This window comes from Cottoperca gobio, chromosome 14 (assembly GCF_900634415.1).
Source record: "Cottoperca gobio chromosome 14, fCotGob3.1, whole genome shotgun sequence".
NCBI lineage: Eukaryota > Metazoa > Chordata > Actinopteri > Perciformes > Bovichtidae > Cottoperca > Cottoperca gobio.
Window position 1 is genome coordinate 21,380,851 of NC_041368.1, and position 16,645 is coordinate 21,397,495.

Below are 16,645 nucleotides of genomic sequence, written 5' to 3' on the forward strand. Positions count from 1 at the left end.
TTAAGTATAAATCAAAATACAAATCCTCATTTTTTTATCCCAAAAAAAAAGGGGATCAATGAGGGGACTGTGTTTTTTTCACGCAGGGTTGAAGTCGGTCCAAACTCAGCCGGATTTCTTGCACAACCTCACGTACTTCAAAGATGCACGGAGAAGCTAAAGTCTAGCAACGCGTAGCCGGATTAAACATCGCCTGAGGGGCCAACGTGTCGGACTTATTACTGCACATAAAGCTTATTAAGTGCACGTTAATTAAAAGGTGACATTAATGAGTATCAGCTCCTCTCTTCTCTTCTCTTCTCGGAGGACAGCGGACGGATTTTAGTGAGAAAATCCTCATGAAAGTGTAAAAGAGATCACTGAGATCACAAACACTAACGCTGCACACAAACAACACACACCAAGAGAACTTATTAGATAACTAATAATCACATAAAACCTCAATGGTTAAAGATTCGTCATCAGGCTCGAAAGTGAAGAGAGAGTGTTTCTGTGCAGTGCTGGATCCTTTAGATTCAACTTAAAGCTGTTTCATTCATTCTTCTCTCTTCCCTTTCTCCTCCCCCCCTCCTCCCTTTCTCCCCCCCCTCTCTTCCCTTTCTCCTCCCCCCCTCTTCCCTTTCTCCTGCCTCTCTCTTCCCTTTCTCCTGCCTCTCTCTTCCCTTTCTCCTCCCCCCCTCTTCCCTTTCTCCTCCCCCCCTCTTCCCTTTCTCCTCCCCCTCTCTTCCCTTTCTCCTGCCTCTCTCTTCCCTTTCCCCCGCCTCTCTCTTCCCTTTCCCCCCCCCCCCTCTCTTCCCTTTCTCCCCCCCTCTCCTCCCTTTCTCCCCCCCCTCTCTTCCCTTTCTCCTCCCTCTCCTCCCCCCCCCTCTTCCCTTTCATCCTCCTCTCCTCCCCCCCTCTTCCCTTTCTCCTCCCCCCTTCCCTTTCCCCACGCCTCTCTCTTCCTTTCCCCCGCCTCTCTCTCCCCGTTCCCCCCCCCTCTCTCTTCCCTTTCTCCCCCCTCTCTTCCCCCCTCTCTTCCCTTTCTTCTCCCCCCCTCTCTTCCCCCCCTCCCCCCCTTTCTCCCCCCTCTCTTCTCCTCTTTCTCCCCCCTCTCTTCCCTTTCTCCCCCCCTCTCTTCCCTTCTCTCCTCCCCCCGCTTCCTTTCTCCTCCCCCCCTCGTCCCTTTCTTCCTCCTCCCCCCCTCTTCCCTTTCTCCTCCTCCCCCTCTTTCCCTTTCTCCCCCCCCCTCTCTTCCCTTTCTCCCCCCCTTTTCTCCCACCCCTCTCTTCCCTTTCTCCTCCCCCTCTCTTCCTTTCTCCTACCTTCTCTCTTCTTCACTTTCTCCTCCCCCCCTCTTCCCTTTCTCCCCCCCCCTCTTCCCTTTCTTCTCCCCCCCTCTCTTCCCTTTCTCCTACCTCTCTCTTCCCTCTCCTCCCCCTCTCCTCCCCCTCTCTTCCCTTTCTCCTACCTCTCTCTTCCCTCTCCTCCCTCTTTCCTCCCTTTCTCCTCCTTCTCCCCCCCCTCTCTTCCCTTTCTCCTACCTCTCTCTTCCCTCTCCTCCCCCTCTCTTCCCTTTCTCCTACCTCTCTCTTCCCTCTCCTCCCTTTCTCCTCCTTCTCCTCCCCCTCTCTTCCCTCTCTCCTCCCTTTCTCTCTCCTTCTCCTCCCCCTCTCTTCCCTTTCTCCTTCTCCTCCTTCTCCTCCCCCTCTCTTCCCTCTCTCCTCCCTTTCTCCTCCTTCTCCTCCCCCTCTCTCCTCCCTTTCTCCTCCTTCTCCTCCCCCTCTCTTCCCTCTCTCTTCCCTTTCTCCTCCTTCTCCTCCCCCTCTCTTCCCTCTCTCCTCCCCTTCTCCTCCCCCTCTCTTACTTCTTCTGAGTAAAGTTAGTTAATGGTCACCTGAGTAAAAACACCTGGATGGATTGACAGTAAGTTTCTCCCTCATCCTCTTTAAAAGCTCTTGTATCTTGTTTGTGTTGTTCCAGTGAAGCCAGAAGATGTTTCAAAGTGTTTACCGGTCCTGTGGACGGAGACGGGTGAGGTGTCGACGCTGATGGTCATGGCTCTCTCCTTCTGCTTGAAAAACTCTCGAGGGTTTCCTGACCGCTGAGCGATGATGGCCTTCGCCTCCTGGAGAAACACAGATGAATATAAAGTCCACACAGCGGTCTGCATTACCCGGTTCCCTGATGTTTGGCGAAAGGAACAGCTGTTAAGCAAAGATTTGATTCTACTTTTCAGACTCACCTCCACCTCAGTCTCCTTCTTGTCCAGGTTGAGGTCGTCGAGGCTCGCTTCTGCTGCCTGCAGAGAAGAGGAATACAAATGAAGATGCACTTTGAGGATTCTTATTATGAGCGGATGATCCTTCTACACTGTAGCTGCAGTTTAACAGCGTACAGTGATGGTGCTGACTGCAGCCTGAAGCTTCATCTTCCGGCTTTCTTAAGTAACAAACACAAGTTTCTTTAGCAACACAACCTAACAGCATGTCTGAACTCACAACCACAGAGATTAAGATGTTCAGAAGATTAGCTGAAATATCCGACGCAGCAGCTGCCTGATTTCAAATTGAGGAAAGATAAACCACAAACACACACACACACAGATTGATTGAATACGCTCTCACTGCCAGACCTTTGTAACGCACCCACAGCGTGTAATCACTCCCTTCAAAAACAAACCCCACTGTCTGACAAATTGATTTCATTTTTGTGTCGCAGCGTGACTAAGACCAAGTCTTCGCGGTCTTTTGGGAGCGAAGTGATGCTCTGATTGGCAGAAGGAGCAACAACACAAACAACTCAATCATGTGACAAAACAAAACACATTGAAGATCTCTGAATACTTCTAACAGGAACAAGTCTGATATGTGGTAAAACAGAAGTGTATATTTGTACTGGTGAGCAAGATATGATGTCATAACTACAGCTTTAAAAACACAGAAACTTACTATGGCGCTCTGGCTCTGCAACCTCTCTTTGGCCTCTTCCTCCTCCAGCAACTTCTTCCTGTTCTCACAAACAAAACACGCAGATCAGATGATTACGCTCCTGAGACCTGGAGAATATCGGATGCTTTCACGTCAAACCCAGTAACAGCGTCCCAATAACAAACATCTGGGAAGTTAAGAGCTTCATGGGGACGCTTATTATACTTTAAAGTAACTGAGAAGACGAGAAGAGAGGAGGATGTAAAGCCTCTGACTCATTTTATATTTATATATAAATGTCACTTAAAAACACCAGTGTTCATGATAAAAGTATAGACAGTAAATCAAAACCAAACGTTGTGCATGAGCAGGTGAGACTCCTGCAGGACCTGCAGAATTATTTGTATCATTGAGACGCAGCGCTGCCATTTGCAAATTGCTTTTATGAAGCAGTTTAGAAGAAGATGCTGCAGATGTTCCTCACCTGTGCTCCTCGATCTGCCTCTCCCTCTCGCGGTACCTCTGCTCTCGGCTCTCCTGCTCTTTCCTCTCCAGCTCCATCCGCTCCTCATCGAAGCGCTGCCGCTCCTCTGCTGCCCTCTTCTTCTCATCCTCCTTCCTCACCTCCTCCTCGCGCTGGAGAGCAAACACAGAAGCAAGAAAACATGAGCGGGAAAATGTTCACGGGATGCAACTAATGACACGTCTTGTCTCGTTTTCACCAATAGAATTTAGAAAGCAAAGTAAATGAATACAAATCGATTAATATCGTGATGCTGAACCTCGCTTCAGTTTGATCTGGACAGTTTGTGATGCTGTGAAGGGCAGATCCAGAGCACCCCCTGCAGCCCACTGAAGCACATTGTCCTTTCACATTTAGTTTGAACATACTGAAGGCAGCACAGCTGGAGGACGCAGCAATGTTTGACTTTGTTCTTCACTTACACTCCGAACACAACTGTCTTTATTCAATAAAGAGATTAAGAGGAATAGTTGGACATTCGGATGAACACAGATATTTGCTCTCTGGTCTCTGCAGGAAAGCAAATAAGCACATTTCCAAAACTGACAATCGATTCCTTTAAATTTGGTTAACACCGGCAAACCTACAGATGTTAACTCATGTCCTTGTAAATACATTCAATTAAATAAATGTTTCTTACCGTTTAAGTTTCCTAAAACTGTTGCACTCACTTTCACTTTGATAGAAATGATACGTAGATAAGACTTAAGTTGAATTATCTTTTGCAGGATTAAACGTGTTCTTGCTCCTTTGCCTCGTGTCACTCATGCTTTCCTTCCTTCCATCTTTCCCTCTTCCTCCTTCTTTCCTCTTGCACACTTACCTTGGCCTGCTCCCAAAACTCCTCTCGATTGATCTTCTTCATCTCCACCTCTGCATTGGTCTTCTCGTACACTGTGCCCTGCACCAGGGGAGGGACACATGTAGAGAGACAAAGGTTGAGTTTCTTAAAGTACAGCCAGGAGAACACGTGTTATTACTCTTCCCTACAAACACACACACACATGTGATCTCTCTGCTTGTCATTTAAAAGTCTTATAACCTCACAGCAGCTCTCTGCTGCAGGCAGTACAGATACATGTAGGTCTGTGTATTGTGCATGCTCTGATTAAGGTAGTTGTTCAGCTCCATGTTCCCCAGCAGCCCGTCCTCTTCCCTGCAAGGAACACTTTTTATTCTAGTGGAGATCCTAAAGTATCCAAATACACTAAATGTGTCAGATTTAATTTTTTATAAAATGTATGTATTTTGACATTTACATTTGATTTAATGGTGCAGCCATAAAACAAACACGGGATCTTTGGTTTCACAAAGATGGAAAAAAAGGTCATAAAGAACAAAGTTAGTGCAGTGAAAACTTAAATTGGCATTTAAATTGCAATTATTTTCTATAACTGTATCGGTGGTCTGCAGGGTATTAAACACAATAAAGAGTGTTTGCACCATAATCCTAAAAATACAGAAAACACATCAACCAGACTGTCACGCAGTGGAAAAGGTGAGGACCCAAATACAGTACAACAGACAAGGATAATAACAAAAAGCGAGCCTTATTAAACCAAAGCCGAAATCTAAAATACAAAAATACAAAGTAACAAAAACACGGACCCATCAGGGGTAGAACAGAACACGACGTGACATCTATGACAATCCGACAAAACACACTGGGGCAGACAGGGATAAATACACAGACAGACACAGCTGGGGGAGAAAGGCAAAAGCACAAGGGCAGAGTAAATGGACACAGGAGGAACACATTAACAATCAGAAGGGGAGGGTAAACACACAGACAGGAAGTACAACTAGACATAACAAGGAGGAGTGAATACTTCAAAATCAGGACACCAAAGAACAAGCAGATCTTGACACAGACAGCAGTGAAGAGCTTTGAAGTGTCTTTACAGGAGAAGAAAATATCTTAAGTCATCATTAATTCGAATTTAAACATTTTCTGACTGATAAACTGGGATTGAATGCAAAATAGTCGAGGGAGAAGAAGATTACAAGGGAGCGATCTGAAAACACAAATAACTTTCTATGTGAGAGTCTGCTTTATTCGTACCACATCTTTATGCTCCTCCTCTCGGGTTCTCAGGCGGCTCAGGACCGGACTCGCCACCACCGCCGTCCCATTGGTCAGCCGCTGCCCGATGGCCGACGCGTCGATGTCTTCCAGACTGCTGGCATTGATGGTGACCTCCACCCCCTGGAGAGAGAGAGAGATTAGATTTTAGTCTTGTATAGTATGTTGTAAAGTAATAGTATACTATAGTCCGCAGTCCTCTGCATCAAAGTGTGAAGAACTCGCATTGTTCCTCAATAATAAAATAACTTCCAGCATCACTTATGATGCAGACACAGAGAACTTCTGCAAACATTGTGATGTAACCATGGGAACATTCACCTGCATCACATTAACTGAGCTTCATAAAGCTGTGATGGAATGTAACTCCTCCACCTCTTGTGTTGACCCGATACCTACAGCATTCTTTAAGCGGATATTCGACTGCATTTCAAGTCACGTCCTACATATTATAAACACGTCTCTTCTAACGGGCATCTTCCCAGACGTCTCCAAAACAGCCGTTATAAAACCCTTGCTAAAGAAACCTAACCTAGACAGTAATACGACCACAGGCCAATATCTAACCTTCCATTCATCAGCAAAATACCAGAAAAAATAGTCTCGGTCCAAATAAACTCCTTTCTTAAAGAAAACAACACCCTGGAGGAATTTCAATCAGGCTTCAGAGCATGCCACAGCACCGAAACTGCTCTGACTAAAATAATTAGTGACCTCAGACTAAACTGACACAAACAAGGTCTCAATTCTTATCCTGCTAGACCTGAGCGCAGCATTTGACACGATCGACCATGACATCCTAATTAATCGTCTAGAAAAACTGGTTGGTCTTTCTGACTGTGTATTAACAGAGAAAGTATTTTGTCAGGCCTGGAGATCATGTGTCAGAGAAGCATAATGCCCACATGGAGTTCCACAAGGGAGCTGCCACGGTCCATTACTGTTCTCCCTATACATGCTACCACTAGAGGACATCATTAGAGAACACAATGTGTGCTTCCATAGCTACGCGGATGACACACAACTGTACATCTCTGCTGAACCAAATGATACCACAGCTATTAACTCCATCACCACCTGTCTGTCAGCAATAAATGAGCAATAATTTCTTAAAATTAAATGAGAACAAAACTGAAATCCTACTAGTACTCCTGTAACAAAAAGTGAGATGATGCTGAATAACATGGGGAAACTTACTCCTTTGATTAAACCTGAAGTTACAAGTCTTGGTGTTATCATAGACTCAGATCTAAGCTTTAAATCCCACATAAACAAGGTGACAAAAACATCATTCTTCCACCTTAGAAATATAGCTAAAATCAGACAATTTATAAATCAAAAGGATGCTGAAAAACTAATCCATGCTTTTATCTCAAGCCGAGTCGATTACTGTAACGCACTCTTTACCGGCCTCCCAAAAAAAACAACGGAGAGACTTCAGCTCATCCCAAACGCTGCAGCGAGGCTGCTGACTAGAACCAAGAGGAGAGAGCACATCAGTCCAGTGTTAGCCGCTCTACACTGACTTCCACTAACTTTTAGAATTGATTTTAAGGTCCTCCTTCTTGTATACAAAGCCCTAAACGGAACCGCACCAAGTTACACTGCCAACGCTCTAATAAACTATGTGCCCCCAAGAACATTGGTGCTTTGCTTTTCGCAAGTGAAGTAGGCTCAAGAATAAGCCAAACAAAAACATGCACAGAAGAAAAGAGCAAATGGCTGCTATCATAAAGCTTTGCCGCTTCTCCTAGTGACGAGAAGTAAGGTCTTACAGTGTTCGGGTATATCATAAGCACAAATGTTTAACGTAAACATTGAAAACATAGCTTTAGCATGAGCTCTTAGCAGATATAAAGTGGACGCCACACACACACGGGTGAATTGTGCTTTTTCTTCTGTTAAATCCTCACGAGGTATGTTGTTAAACCAGCTTACGGCGTAGACAGCAATTCATCCCTCTTTTGTGGATCGTTGTTTTTGATGATTTTAGGAAATTTAAAGAACCGTTTCTCTGGGTCACGAGTAGCGTTATTACCACAATTGTACACTGCGCACACGATTGGCATTTTCTTTCAATCTTAGACGTTTAAATACAAAGAAAATTACGAAGCGTTGCAGCAACTCACACGTGAACGGGCGCAGTCTTGGTTGTGTATACATCCAACATGGCTGACTTACGGGTTGGGACGTAAGCGCGACGTCACATGCACACGATCTATATAGTAGTGTCAATAAAGACTTTCAGGACTGTGTGTGTGAGTGCGTGTGCGTGTTCGTGTGTGTATTATCCCAAAAAGGGCCATTGAAAGCCCCGTCGGTGTGATGAAGTCGAGGCTGTGTGGGAGCGAGAATTGGCACTTAGAACAATGACACTTCAAAACACACACACACACACACACACACACACACACACACACACACACACACACATATATATCTATATATATATATATAAATACAGTATATAAATAAATAAAACGTCACTTCTGCTTTAATGTAATTTTTTTTGTCTACTCTTAAGATCTAAAAATACACACTCAATGAGCCAAGTGTAGAAGGTGTGAATACACACACACACACACACACACACACACACACTTGATCCTCCTACAGGTTTAACATGCTGTAGCTTCTTTTTCCACAGAGAGTTGATTGAAAACAGATGAATATTTAAATATTCTGCGTGTGACACAAACTAAAGCAGATTATGAAACAAACTCAATCACTTGAGATCTGCTGCATTACATCAGAGTAACCCTCTTGTTTGAGTTTGATACTTACGCCTTCATAACACCATAATAAAATGATTTGTGAGGTAGAAATCTGTCCTGCTACTGAACTGTAGGACCTTAAAGCTCAGATAAAGCAGGTGTTATGACCTCTAGTGGTGATCAGGTGATCTCGACAGCAGCGATTCTCAAAGTGGGTCCGTGGCACTCCTCAAAATAAATGATGAAACTGTGCTGCATCATTAAAAAGTACATATCTAAAGATGGAGGCCACATGCACCAATGCAACAAGCACATTGTGTCCATCACACCCACCCACGTAATCTTTGGGCTCATAGAAATTCCTATAATGTGTATATATATATATGTATATATATGTATCATTTGTATGTATTGTATTGAACATGCTTAAGTACCATGTCGGGGCTGACCTGTAAGAAGTTTGCGATGGTGGCGACGTGGCTGGCACAGGCACACTTCCTGGCGTCTGGCACGTCGTCCCCGACCTAAAAGAGAAAGAGAGAGATAAAGAGAGAGGGGGAGGGGGAGAAAGATGAGGGAGGGGGACCTTAAGAAATTATGCAAAAGCAGTTCACCAGCACGGGTAACATCTCACATGTGTTTTCCCCTCGCTCTGGTCTCATCAGGGCCTTTAGTTGAGCCGCGGTCATGTTCAGTGAATTGAAACGGTTTATATTAGAACAGGATGTCGTTCAGTAATCACGGCTCATTCAAACTAATTCAATACAAACGCAGAGAGCAGCAATTTCAGAGAGAAAGAAACGGCCTCATCTCGTTTATCTCTCAATAGCAACATTTACTCACTTTATCTCTCTGCGTGTCCATCTGTGTGTGTGTGTGTGTGTGTGTGTGTGTGTGTGTGTGTGTGTGTGTGTGTGATTGAAAAGAGAAAGCAAGAGAAAGAGCTCATGCAGAAAGAGTTTTTTGCATGTAATTCTGTTTATTTTAGATGCATTTTTGTTTCAACTTCATGCTAGTTTGTCCTGTTTGCTGCAGTCTGGAGCTCTCTTGCCTGTTGTTGCTGTGTTACGTGATGATGGACTAATCCAAACTCCAAATATCTCTTTCTTTCTCTCTCTGACACTAAATATTAAACATATTTAATTAGTTTTCCAGACAATAAGAGAAGATAATATGAGATGTAAGCATGATTTCACGGTTATATTTAGGCAAATCACAGCACTGGGATTGTTTGGATAAGGTTCGGGAATTATCGTGCTCTTGTTTTGATATTAAAAAGCTCCACAGTGACTTCCTGTACAAACCCTGGTCTTTAATGAACTGGAGCCCCATCATCCATCATCTTTAGTGTGCTACCCCATCTCATATTACTTTTATATGCAGCTAACTGGTTTTGCCAAATATGTTTTGGTGGGAAATGTAATTTCTTCTAGGATTATGTTCACAGGCAACATGTTTTCCAAAGGAGGTTTTTCATTCACACCAGAGAGCGGCGTTCACATCCTGAGGTTCAAGGTTCAGGCAACGGACGCATTGTCCTCATTTTGGTTCTAAAATATATTTATATGCTGGCGCTAATATGTTTACATCAATCAGATTATCACCAAGCTGAATGAAAACGGCAGATAAACAGGAGGGAATTGCAGCTGTAATTATTACTGTGGGAGATGAGATTAAAGTCACTGAGCAGAGCAGGCGAATTACGATCACACCTGCAGAACATAGAGGAATACACAGGGCTTTAGACGTTACCAGTACACATTGAAGGGAAGGAAATTCAATATTTCATCAGCACATCCTTTTTTGAGACTTGCCAGATATCTTAATTAACATCATATTCATAAATATAAAATAAAAAAACATGTTTGTTGTGAATGTGTAGAATATAAACTTCATTCATAGGATACAAAAAAGTTACCATTAATTGAAAAAACATTGCTAGTGAACATAATCAAGAGAGCAATTACGTTTCCCTCAAAACGTAATCGGTAAAACAAATTAGTCGTATATGAATTTAATTGTACCTCTCCTCTTTTAAATGCTTCCCTCTCTCTCTCTCTCTCTGCACATCCCTCTCTCTCTCACTCTCTCTCTGCACATCCCTCTCTCTCTCTGCACATCTCTCTCTCTCTCTCTCCTCTCTCTCTCTCTCTCTCTCTCTCTCTGCACATCTCTCTCTCTCTCCTCTCTGCACATCCCTCTCTCTCTCTCTCTCTCTCTCTCTCTCTCTCTCTCTCTCTCTCTCCTCTCTCTCTCTCTCTCTCTCTCCTCTCTGCACATCTCTCTCTCTCTCCTCTCTCTCTCACTCTCTCTGCACATCTCTCTCTCTGCACATATCTCTCTCTCTCTCTGCACATCTCTCTCTCTTCACATCTCTCTCTCTGCACATCTCTCTCTCTGCACATCCCTCTCTCTGCACATCCCTCTCTCTGCACATCTCTCTCCTCTGGCACATCTCTCTCTGCACTCTCATTATGTAGATGCACTCGCTCGGGGCGCTGCCGCTGCTGTTGTCAGTTTGAGTAAAACATTCTTAATCTTAAGGCTCTCAGATGAACTCAGACTGTGTTTAAATGCTATTACTCTGTTGCACACTGCCCTACAATGAGCTCCAACATCACAAATTATTAATTTCTTCCTGTTCAGTTCCTTTTTATCATTAATTAATTGGTGGACAAATTTCTCCGGCTCTGTTACATGTGTAGTGGCTCTACTTTTCCATCCATCCATGCTCCGATTCTCCGGCCAATCTCTCGCTCCATCGTCCCCTCTCTCGCGAACAAGACCCTGAGGTACTTGAACTCCTTCACTTGGGGTAAGGGCTCATTCCCTGCCCGGAGTAGGCTCTACTTGTCCTCTCTCTTTAATTCAAAGTTCAATCTCTGTAACACTCATTACAGCATCGCATCATACACTGTTAATACCAAGTAAAAGATTAGATTATAAAATAAATAAGAAGTGTTGAAGAGCATGTTGCGTATTTGGAAAAAGAAAAGTAAAATCTGAGAAAAAACGTAAATGAAACCTTCTTATTTAAATTTAATTTTGTTCAAATCCACATGCAAAGAGATCAGTGGATAATAGTTGATCAAATCGAGTGAAAGTCAAAGTTAATTTATTTTATCAAGACAAAGATTTCACACATTTTGTCTTCGAGGGCTTTATGAGACAGGAAACCTTAAAAAAACTACAACAAAAAAACATATATATATATATATATATATATATATTGTGATAAACATCAGGAAGAGCAACAGAGTAGAGATCATGAAAAACATAAACACTATAAAAAGATGTTGCAACCCTGCAGGTAGAGCTATGTTATTCTCCTTAACTCTCAGTGTGTTTTGCTTTGTGCGTACCCACACTACTGTTGAGTGCGCCATAAACACATTTAGTACGTCCAAACCAGGATGTCCTACTGTATGCAAGCCGGCATGCTTTTCTGGCTATTCTGACCCACAATCCTTTGCACGGGGGTTATATGAGCACGAGCGTCAACAGTACATATTCTGTAAGGGCAGCTACATACTAAAAGTCTGTGGAACGCAGCCTGTTTGTTGTTTCTGTCCATTCACATACATGGGTGTTGCAGAATATTAGAAACACGTCGGACTATAACGCAGTCCAGGACGAGATCATCACTAACTTTGACCTTAATGCTCAATAATAATTGGATTAAGACTTCTATGACAGGTAACACTAAAGCACAGTTTAAGGCAGAACAATTGTATTGCATTAGATTAGACTATACAGGTGTACCTAACAAAGTGGACACTGAGTGTAAATCTGAAGAAGCTGCAGGTAAGAAGAGTCATAGGATCCAGTTGGATGATGAAGAGAGAATCTAGAGTCAGGCCAGATACACGGCGTGCCCTCGTTAAATAAAAAATGTGCTGTGACCCTTAATGACTTCAATATTCTCCTTTAGCACCTTGAGGATGTTTTAGTGTGTGTGTGTGTGTGTGTGTGTGTGTGTGTGTGTGTGTGTGTGTGTGTGTGTGTGTGTGTGCGCGCTGCCTGGGGTGTTTGGCGTGACTCACCCAGTTGATGAGGATGTATCGTGGCAGCGCAGCGGCGGGATCCTTCAGGCTGCAGAAGCCGTACATCACCCGGGCGCTGTCAAAGGTCAGTGTGATCTCTGCCAGACCGCCTCCTGCACCACAGAAGAAGAAGCTGCGTTACTCCTACAGTAATGCTTTTGTTACACTGACCTCTATCAGGGAGAAGCCACGTCCAGTTACACAAATACACAAACTGCAGATGAATGAACTTGTGAAAATCAGAGACGACAGACTGTAATGTGATATGGATCCTCGAAGGTGGGATAGAAATGTTTTAAACGTTCATCCTGCATCTGAATCAATGAACAATCATTCTTTATAAATCCGGTCTGAGAACATTAAGGCACAAAACAAAATGATTTCTGAGTAATTTAACTGTAGTTTTGTGATGTCTTTCAGGGAGTTCTGGTATATGTTTGAGTTTTCAGGCTTAAGAACTTAAACCAAATCCATGTTTCCATGTTATGCTGCTTTATACTCCATGTTTCCATGTTATGCTACTTTATACTCCATGTTATGCTACTTTATACTCCATGTTTCCATGTTATGCTACTTTATACTCCATGTTTCCATGTTATGCTGCTTTATACTCCATGTTTCCATGTTATGCTGCTTTATACTCCATGTTTCCATGTTATGCTGCTTTATACTCCATGTGTCCATGTTATGCTACTTTATACTCCATGTTTCCATGTTATGCTACTTTATACTCCATGTTATGCTACTTTATACTCCATGTTTCCATGTTATGCTGCTTTATACTCCATGTTTCCATGTTATGCTACTTTATACTCCATGTTATGCTACTTTATACTCCATGTTTCCATGTTATGCTACTTTATACTCCATGTTTCCATGTTATGCTGCTTTATACTCCATGTTTCCATGTTATGCTGCTTTATACTCCATGTTTCCATGTTATGCTACTTTATACTTCATGTTTCCATGTTATGCTGCTTTATACTCCATGTTTCCATGTTATGCTGCTTTATACTCCATGTTTCCATGTTATGCTACTTTATACTCCTACTCTACTAAATGTATTTAACAACCATGTGAGTACAATATTAAAAATGGCAGTTTTTAATGTAATGCATTGTGACATAATAAAATGCCTTAAAGTTCACTATATAAAGGTCTTTAAATACTTCTTACACGGTAATAATGATAATATAATAATAGTTTTCCTATAACACTGCATATTATTCAATAATATAACTCGAGCAGGGGTCAAACCTTTTGACCTTTACTTGTAAAGGAGTGTTTTAAATACTTCTATCAGAACATTTCTTCCTGCAGATCTGCAGCTTCGTGTTTTAAGCCTCAGATTCTGTTCTCTGTATCTCAGAGTAGCTGAAGATGTCAGTGATGTGCACACATTTGTAAACAGCACACATACAAACAAACAAACATGACTGTGGTCTACTGACTCTGATCTGAGGAGGCAGATACATTCCTCTGTGGTTTGAACTGCGTTTCCTCTCCATCGCTGCTAAAACATTCACGCCTCTCTGCCACGAGGGAACCTAACGCCGCTGCTGGCAAAACTTGCTCTTTATCGTGCAGCTCTCCAGCTTTAGCGATGCAGACACTTCGCTGTAGCGGCTCCAGTTTATGCGTTGATGATTACATTAGACTCACATAATAAGCCGTGGTTCTCATCAGAAGTACATCAAAGTAAAACCACGAGACGCGAGACACTTTTCTGAAGATATGTGTGAGGCTGGCGATACTCGAGAGACTAACACCAACAATATGTTAGTTTGTCTCTCAGACTGTGGCTGACAGTGAGGTTAGAAAGGAGAACAAGCCTGTGGACATATGAACATACAACACATGAGAAGTCAGAAACATCCAATCAGGATGAGATAAGGATAAAGATTTAAAAGTTTAAAATCAATTCTGGGTCAGTTTTGGACGAATAAGTCGACATGTTTTGTTTAGATTTGTGCCAACAGCAGCTGAGATTAGTGTGAGCCATTTGTCATATCAAACTGATAAGTTTTACTAGAAACAAAGCTAATAAATCGAGAGGATGTTTATAACACAAACCTATAATATTACCTCGAATTATCCAGGAGACTCTTGTGTTTTTGTGCTGAGAAATATGAAGAGAAAACTCCTCCTGGTGTGGAAAACAAGCGACTCCTTCACACTTTCTCTCCCAAAGTAAGGCTTAAGTCCAGTTTATTACAACACTATTGCAACATTATGACCTAATGACCTGTGAATGTATGAACACATACAGTACCTCCATTTGTAATGTCTGTTTTTTGTCCTTAGAAATATTTTAATTACATTTCTAACTGCTCTGATAAATATTATTTGATTTCCTTCCACTGCGAGTGCTCCAGTCGACATTAACATCCAGATCAAAGCCATCTCTGTAAGCTTTAGATAAATGAGTTACTACATTATAATACAGATTATGTGTTACATACAGTTGATAAACTAGTTAAATACGGCTGAAATTGTACTGTATATGTATATTAGCCAATTCACCATGATCGGTGATATCTTTGAAGGGATGAAGGAGAAGAACCGTCTCATACTGTGTGAGTGTGCATCACGGAGGAGTCTCATTAAACCGTAATGATCATGCGGCGCGTCATTAACTGTAGTAATAATGACTCCAGCTCTCTGATGGCTCAGTTACAATCAGTAGAACAAAGCCCCCCCAAAGCAACAGCAGAACCAGCAGAGCTCATCAGCGTTACAACCGCAGGTCTGCAGCAGCAAATTACAACCATCGCCACACGTGATGTTCACATGCGTATCGGCAGCCATGTTCATGAAGACATGGGAGGGATGAAATTCATGGACTGGGTTGACGACATAAAAAAAAGCATGAACTTACCTCCTGATGATGCCAGTATCAAATCATCGCTTTCATCCTCATATGCGTACAAGGCCCTGTTAGAGAGAGAGAACGTGTGTCAACCATACAGAAGACATAAGAAGTTTCACCGTTATGAACAGCATCAGTGTTTATAAAGGGGAAACATATACATACTGTTAAAGCAGAGGTCTAGACTCGAGTCACAATGCAATATATATCTCAGAGTTGGAGTCTTGGAGTCATGCTAGCTGCCCTAACATGCTAATGTGCTCACAGTGACGATGCTAAAAACGCTAGAAAAGTAAGAAGGATCGATCCTACGAGAAGCATCAACGTCTGTACAAATATCACGACAAACTATCTGACAGTTGAGAGTGTGAACAAAAGATCTGCGCCAACAGACTGACATCTCCATCCATAGAGCCACGCCACCATGCTAATTCAGCTAATGCTGGCTTGCTAACACGCTAAACCTGCAAAACATCTGAATGTTAGCATGCTGGGATTAGCATTTAGCACCGCTGTGCCTAAATACAGTCTCAGAGAGCACATAGCATGAGTGTAGTCGTGTTTTCAGAATACATTACACACATTTGGCGGACACTTTTGCTCAAAGTGACTTACAGTAAGTGCATTTCAACCACTACCGTACATGTACACGGGGGATAAGTTATCAATGCAAGTGCATTCCTCTCAGAGCTACAGAACAAGAGCTTTGAAGTGCTTTCCTGTTTTAAAGACCTCATCACTTCCATATCAACACTCTCTGTTGTGAATTTCCTCCCACATTATTTCAGGCTGATCTTGGTTGTCGTAAACACTGCGGTGCTAATTCTCATATTAACATCAGATAACAGCTGCTTCCTGATGAACACGGCTGTAGAAAGAAACCAGAGGTTGGCTGGACAAGTGACTCCCGTCGTCACCGGACACAAGCGTTACAAACCTCAGTAGGATGACGGAGAGCTGCTTTATCTGCTCAATGTTATGTGTGTGCGTGTGCGTGTGTGTGTGTAAAGCAGATTACTTGGTTTGATTAATGACTGTGGGAACTCTGTCGCCTGGATTAGAAAAGTGCACACATCCTTAACAAACACAGTTTCATACCACTCAGTTAGTGAGGACATTCATTTATGTAATACACTCTCTAGTTGTCCCCGCCTTAATCTAAAACTAATTCTAACCACATAACCGAGACAAAATGTCCTCACGTTCTGGTGTAAAACAAATATAAAAGAACAAGACTACACACTCACACACTGTAACAATAGTTCTCTCTCAGTTTGACCTCTTTGGCCCTCTCAACGTGGTCTTTTTTCCAACACAACAGATACAAATACACTCACAACTGCAGTATGCAGGTGCAGTGCCACTATATACTCACTGCCTTATATCAAATCAATTATATACATGCCCACATACATCGTCACACACACTCACACACACACACCTCTTTGGCTGAGGCTAAAATGAAGGTGACAGTTCAGCCGACATCTCCGGATTATAAGTCTTC

At 42.7% G+C, this 16,645-nt stretch overlaps 1 protein-coding gene across 7 annotated transcripts in view; it reads right to left on the minus strand.

Moving 5' to 3' along the window:
- Window positions 1-16,645, minus strand: part of dbn1 (drebrin 1) — an 89,119-nt gene that overhangs the window by 8,925 nt on the left and 63,549 nt on the right. For 6 of the 7 annotated variants that reach the window (XM_029447987.1, XM_029447986.1, XM_029447984.1 and 3 more), the window contains exons 2-10: window positions 15,151-15,206; window positions 12,273-12,385; window positions 8,664-8,753; window positions 5,495-5,638; window positions 4,256-4,333; window positions 3,394-3,545; window positions 2,931-2,988; window positions 2,225-2,281; window positions 1,993-2,107 (exon numbers count right to left, since the gene is read on the minus strand). In XM_029447987.1, the coding sequence (XP_029303847.1) occupies window positions 1,993-2,107; window positions 2,225-2,281; window positions 2,931-2,988; window positions 3,394-3,545; window positions 4,256-4,333; window positions 5,495-5,638; window positions 8,664-8,753; window positions 12,273-12,385; window positions 15,151-15,206 (863 nt within the window). The remainder of the gene's footprint in view (window positions 1-1,992; window positions 2,108-2,224; window positions 2,282-2,930; window positions 2,989-3,393; window positions 3,546-4,255; window positions 4,334-5,494; window positions 5,639-8,663; window positions 8,754-12,272; window positions 12,386-15,150; window positions 15,207-16,645) is intronic. The other variant, XM_029447985.1, reaches the window with a different exon arrangement.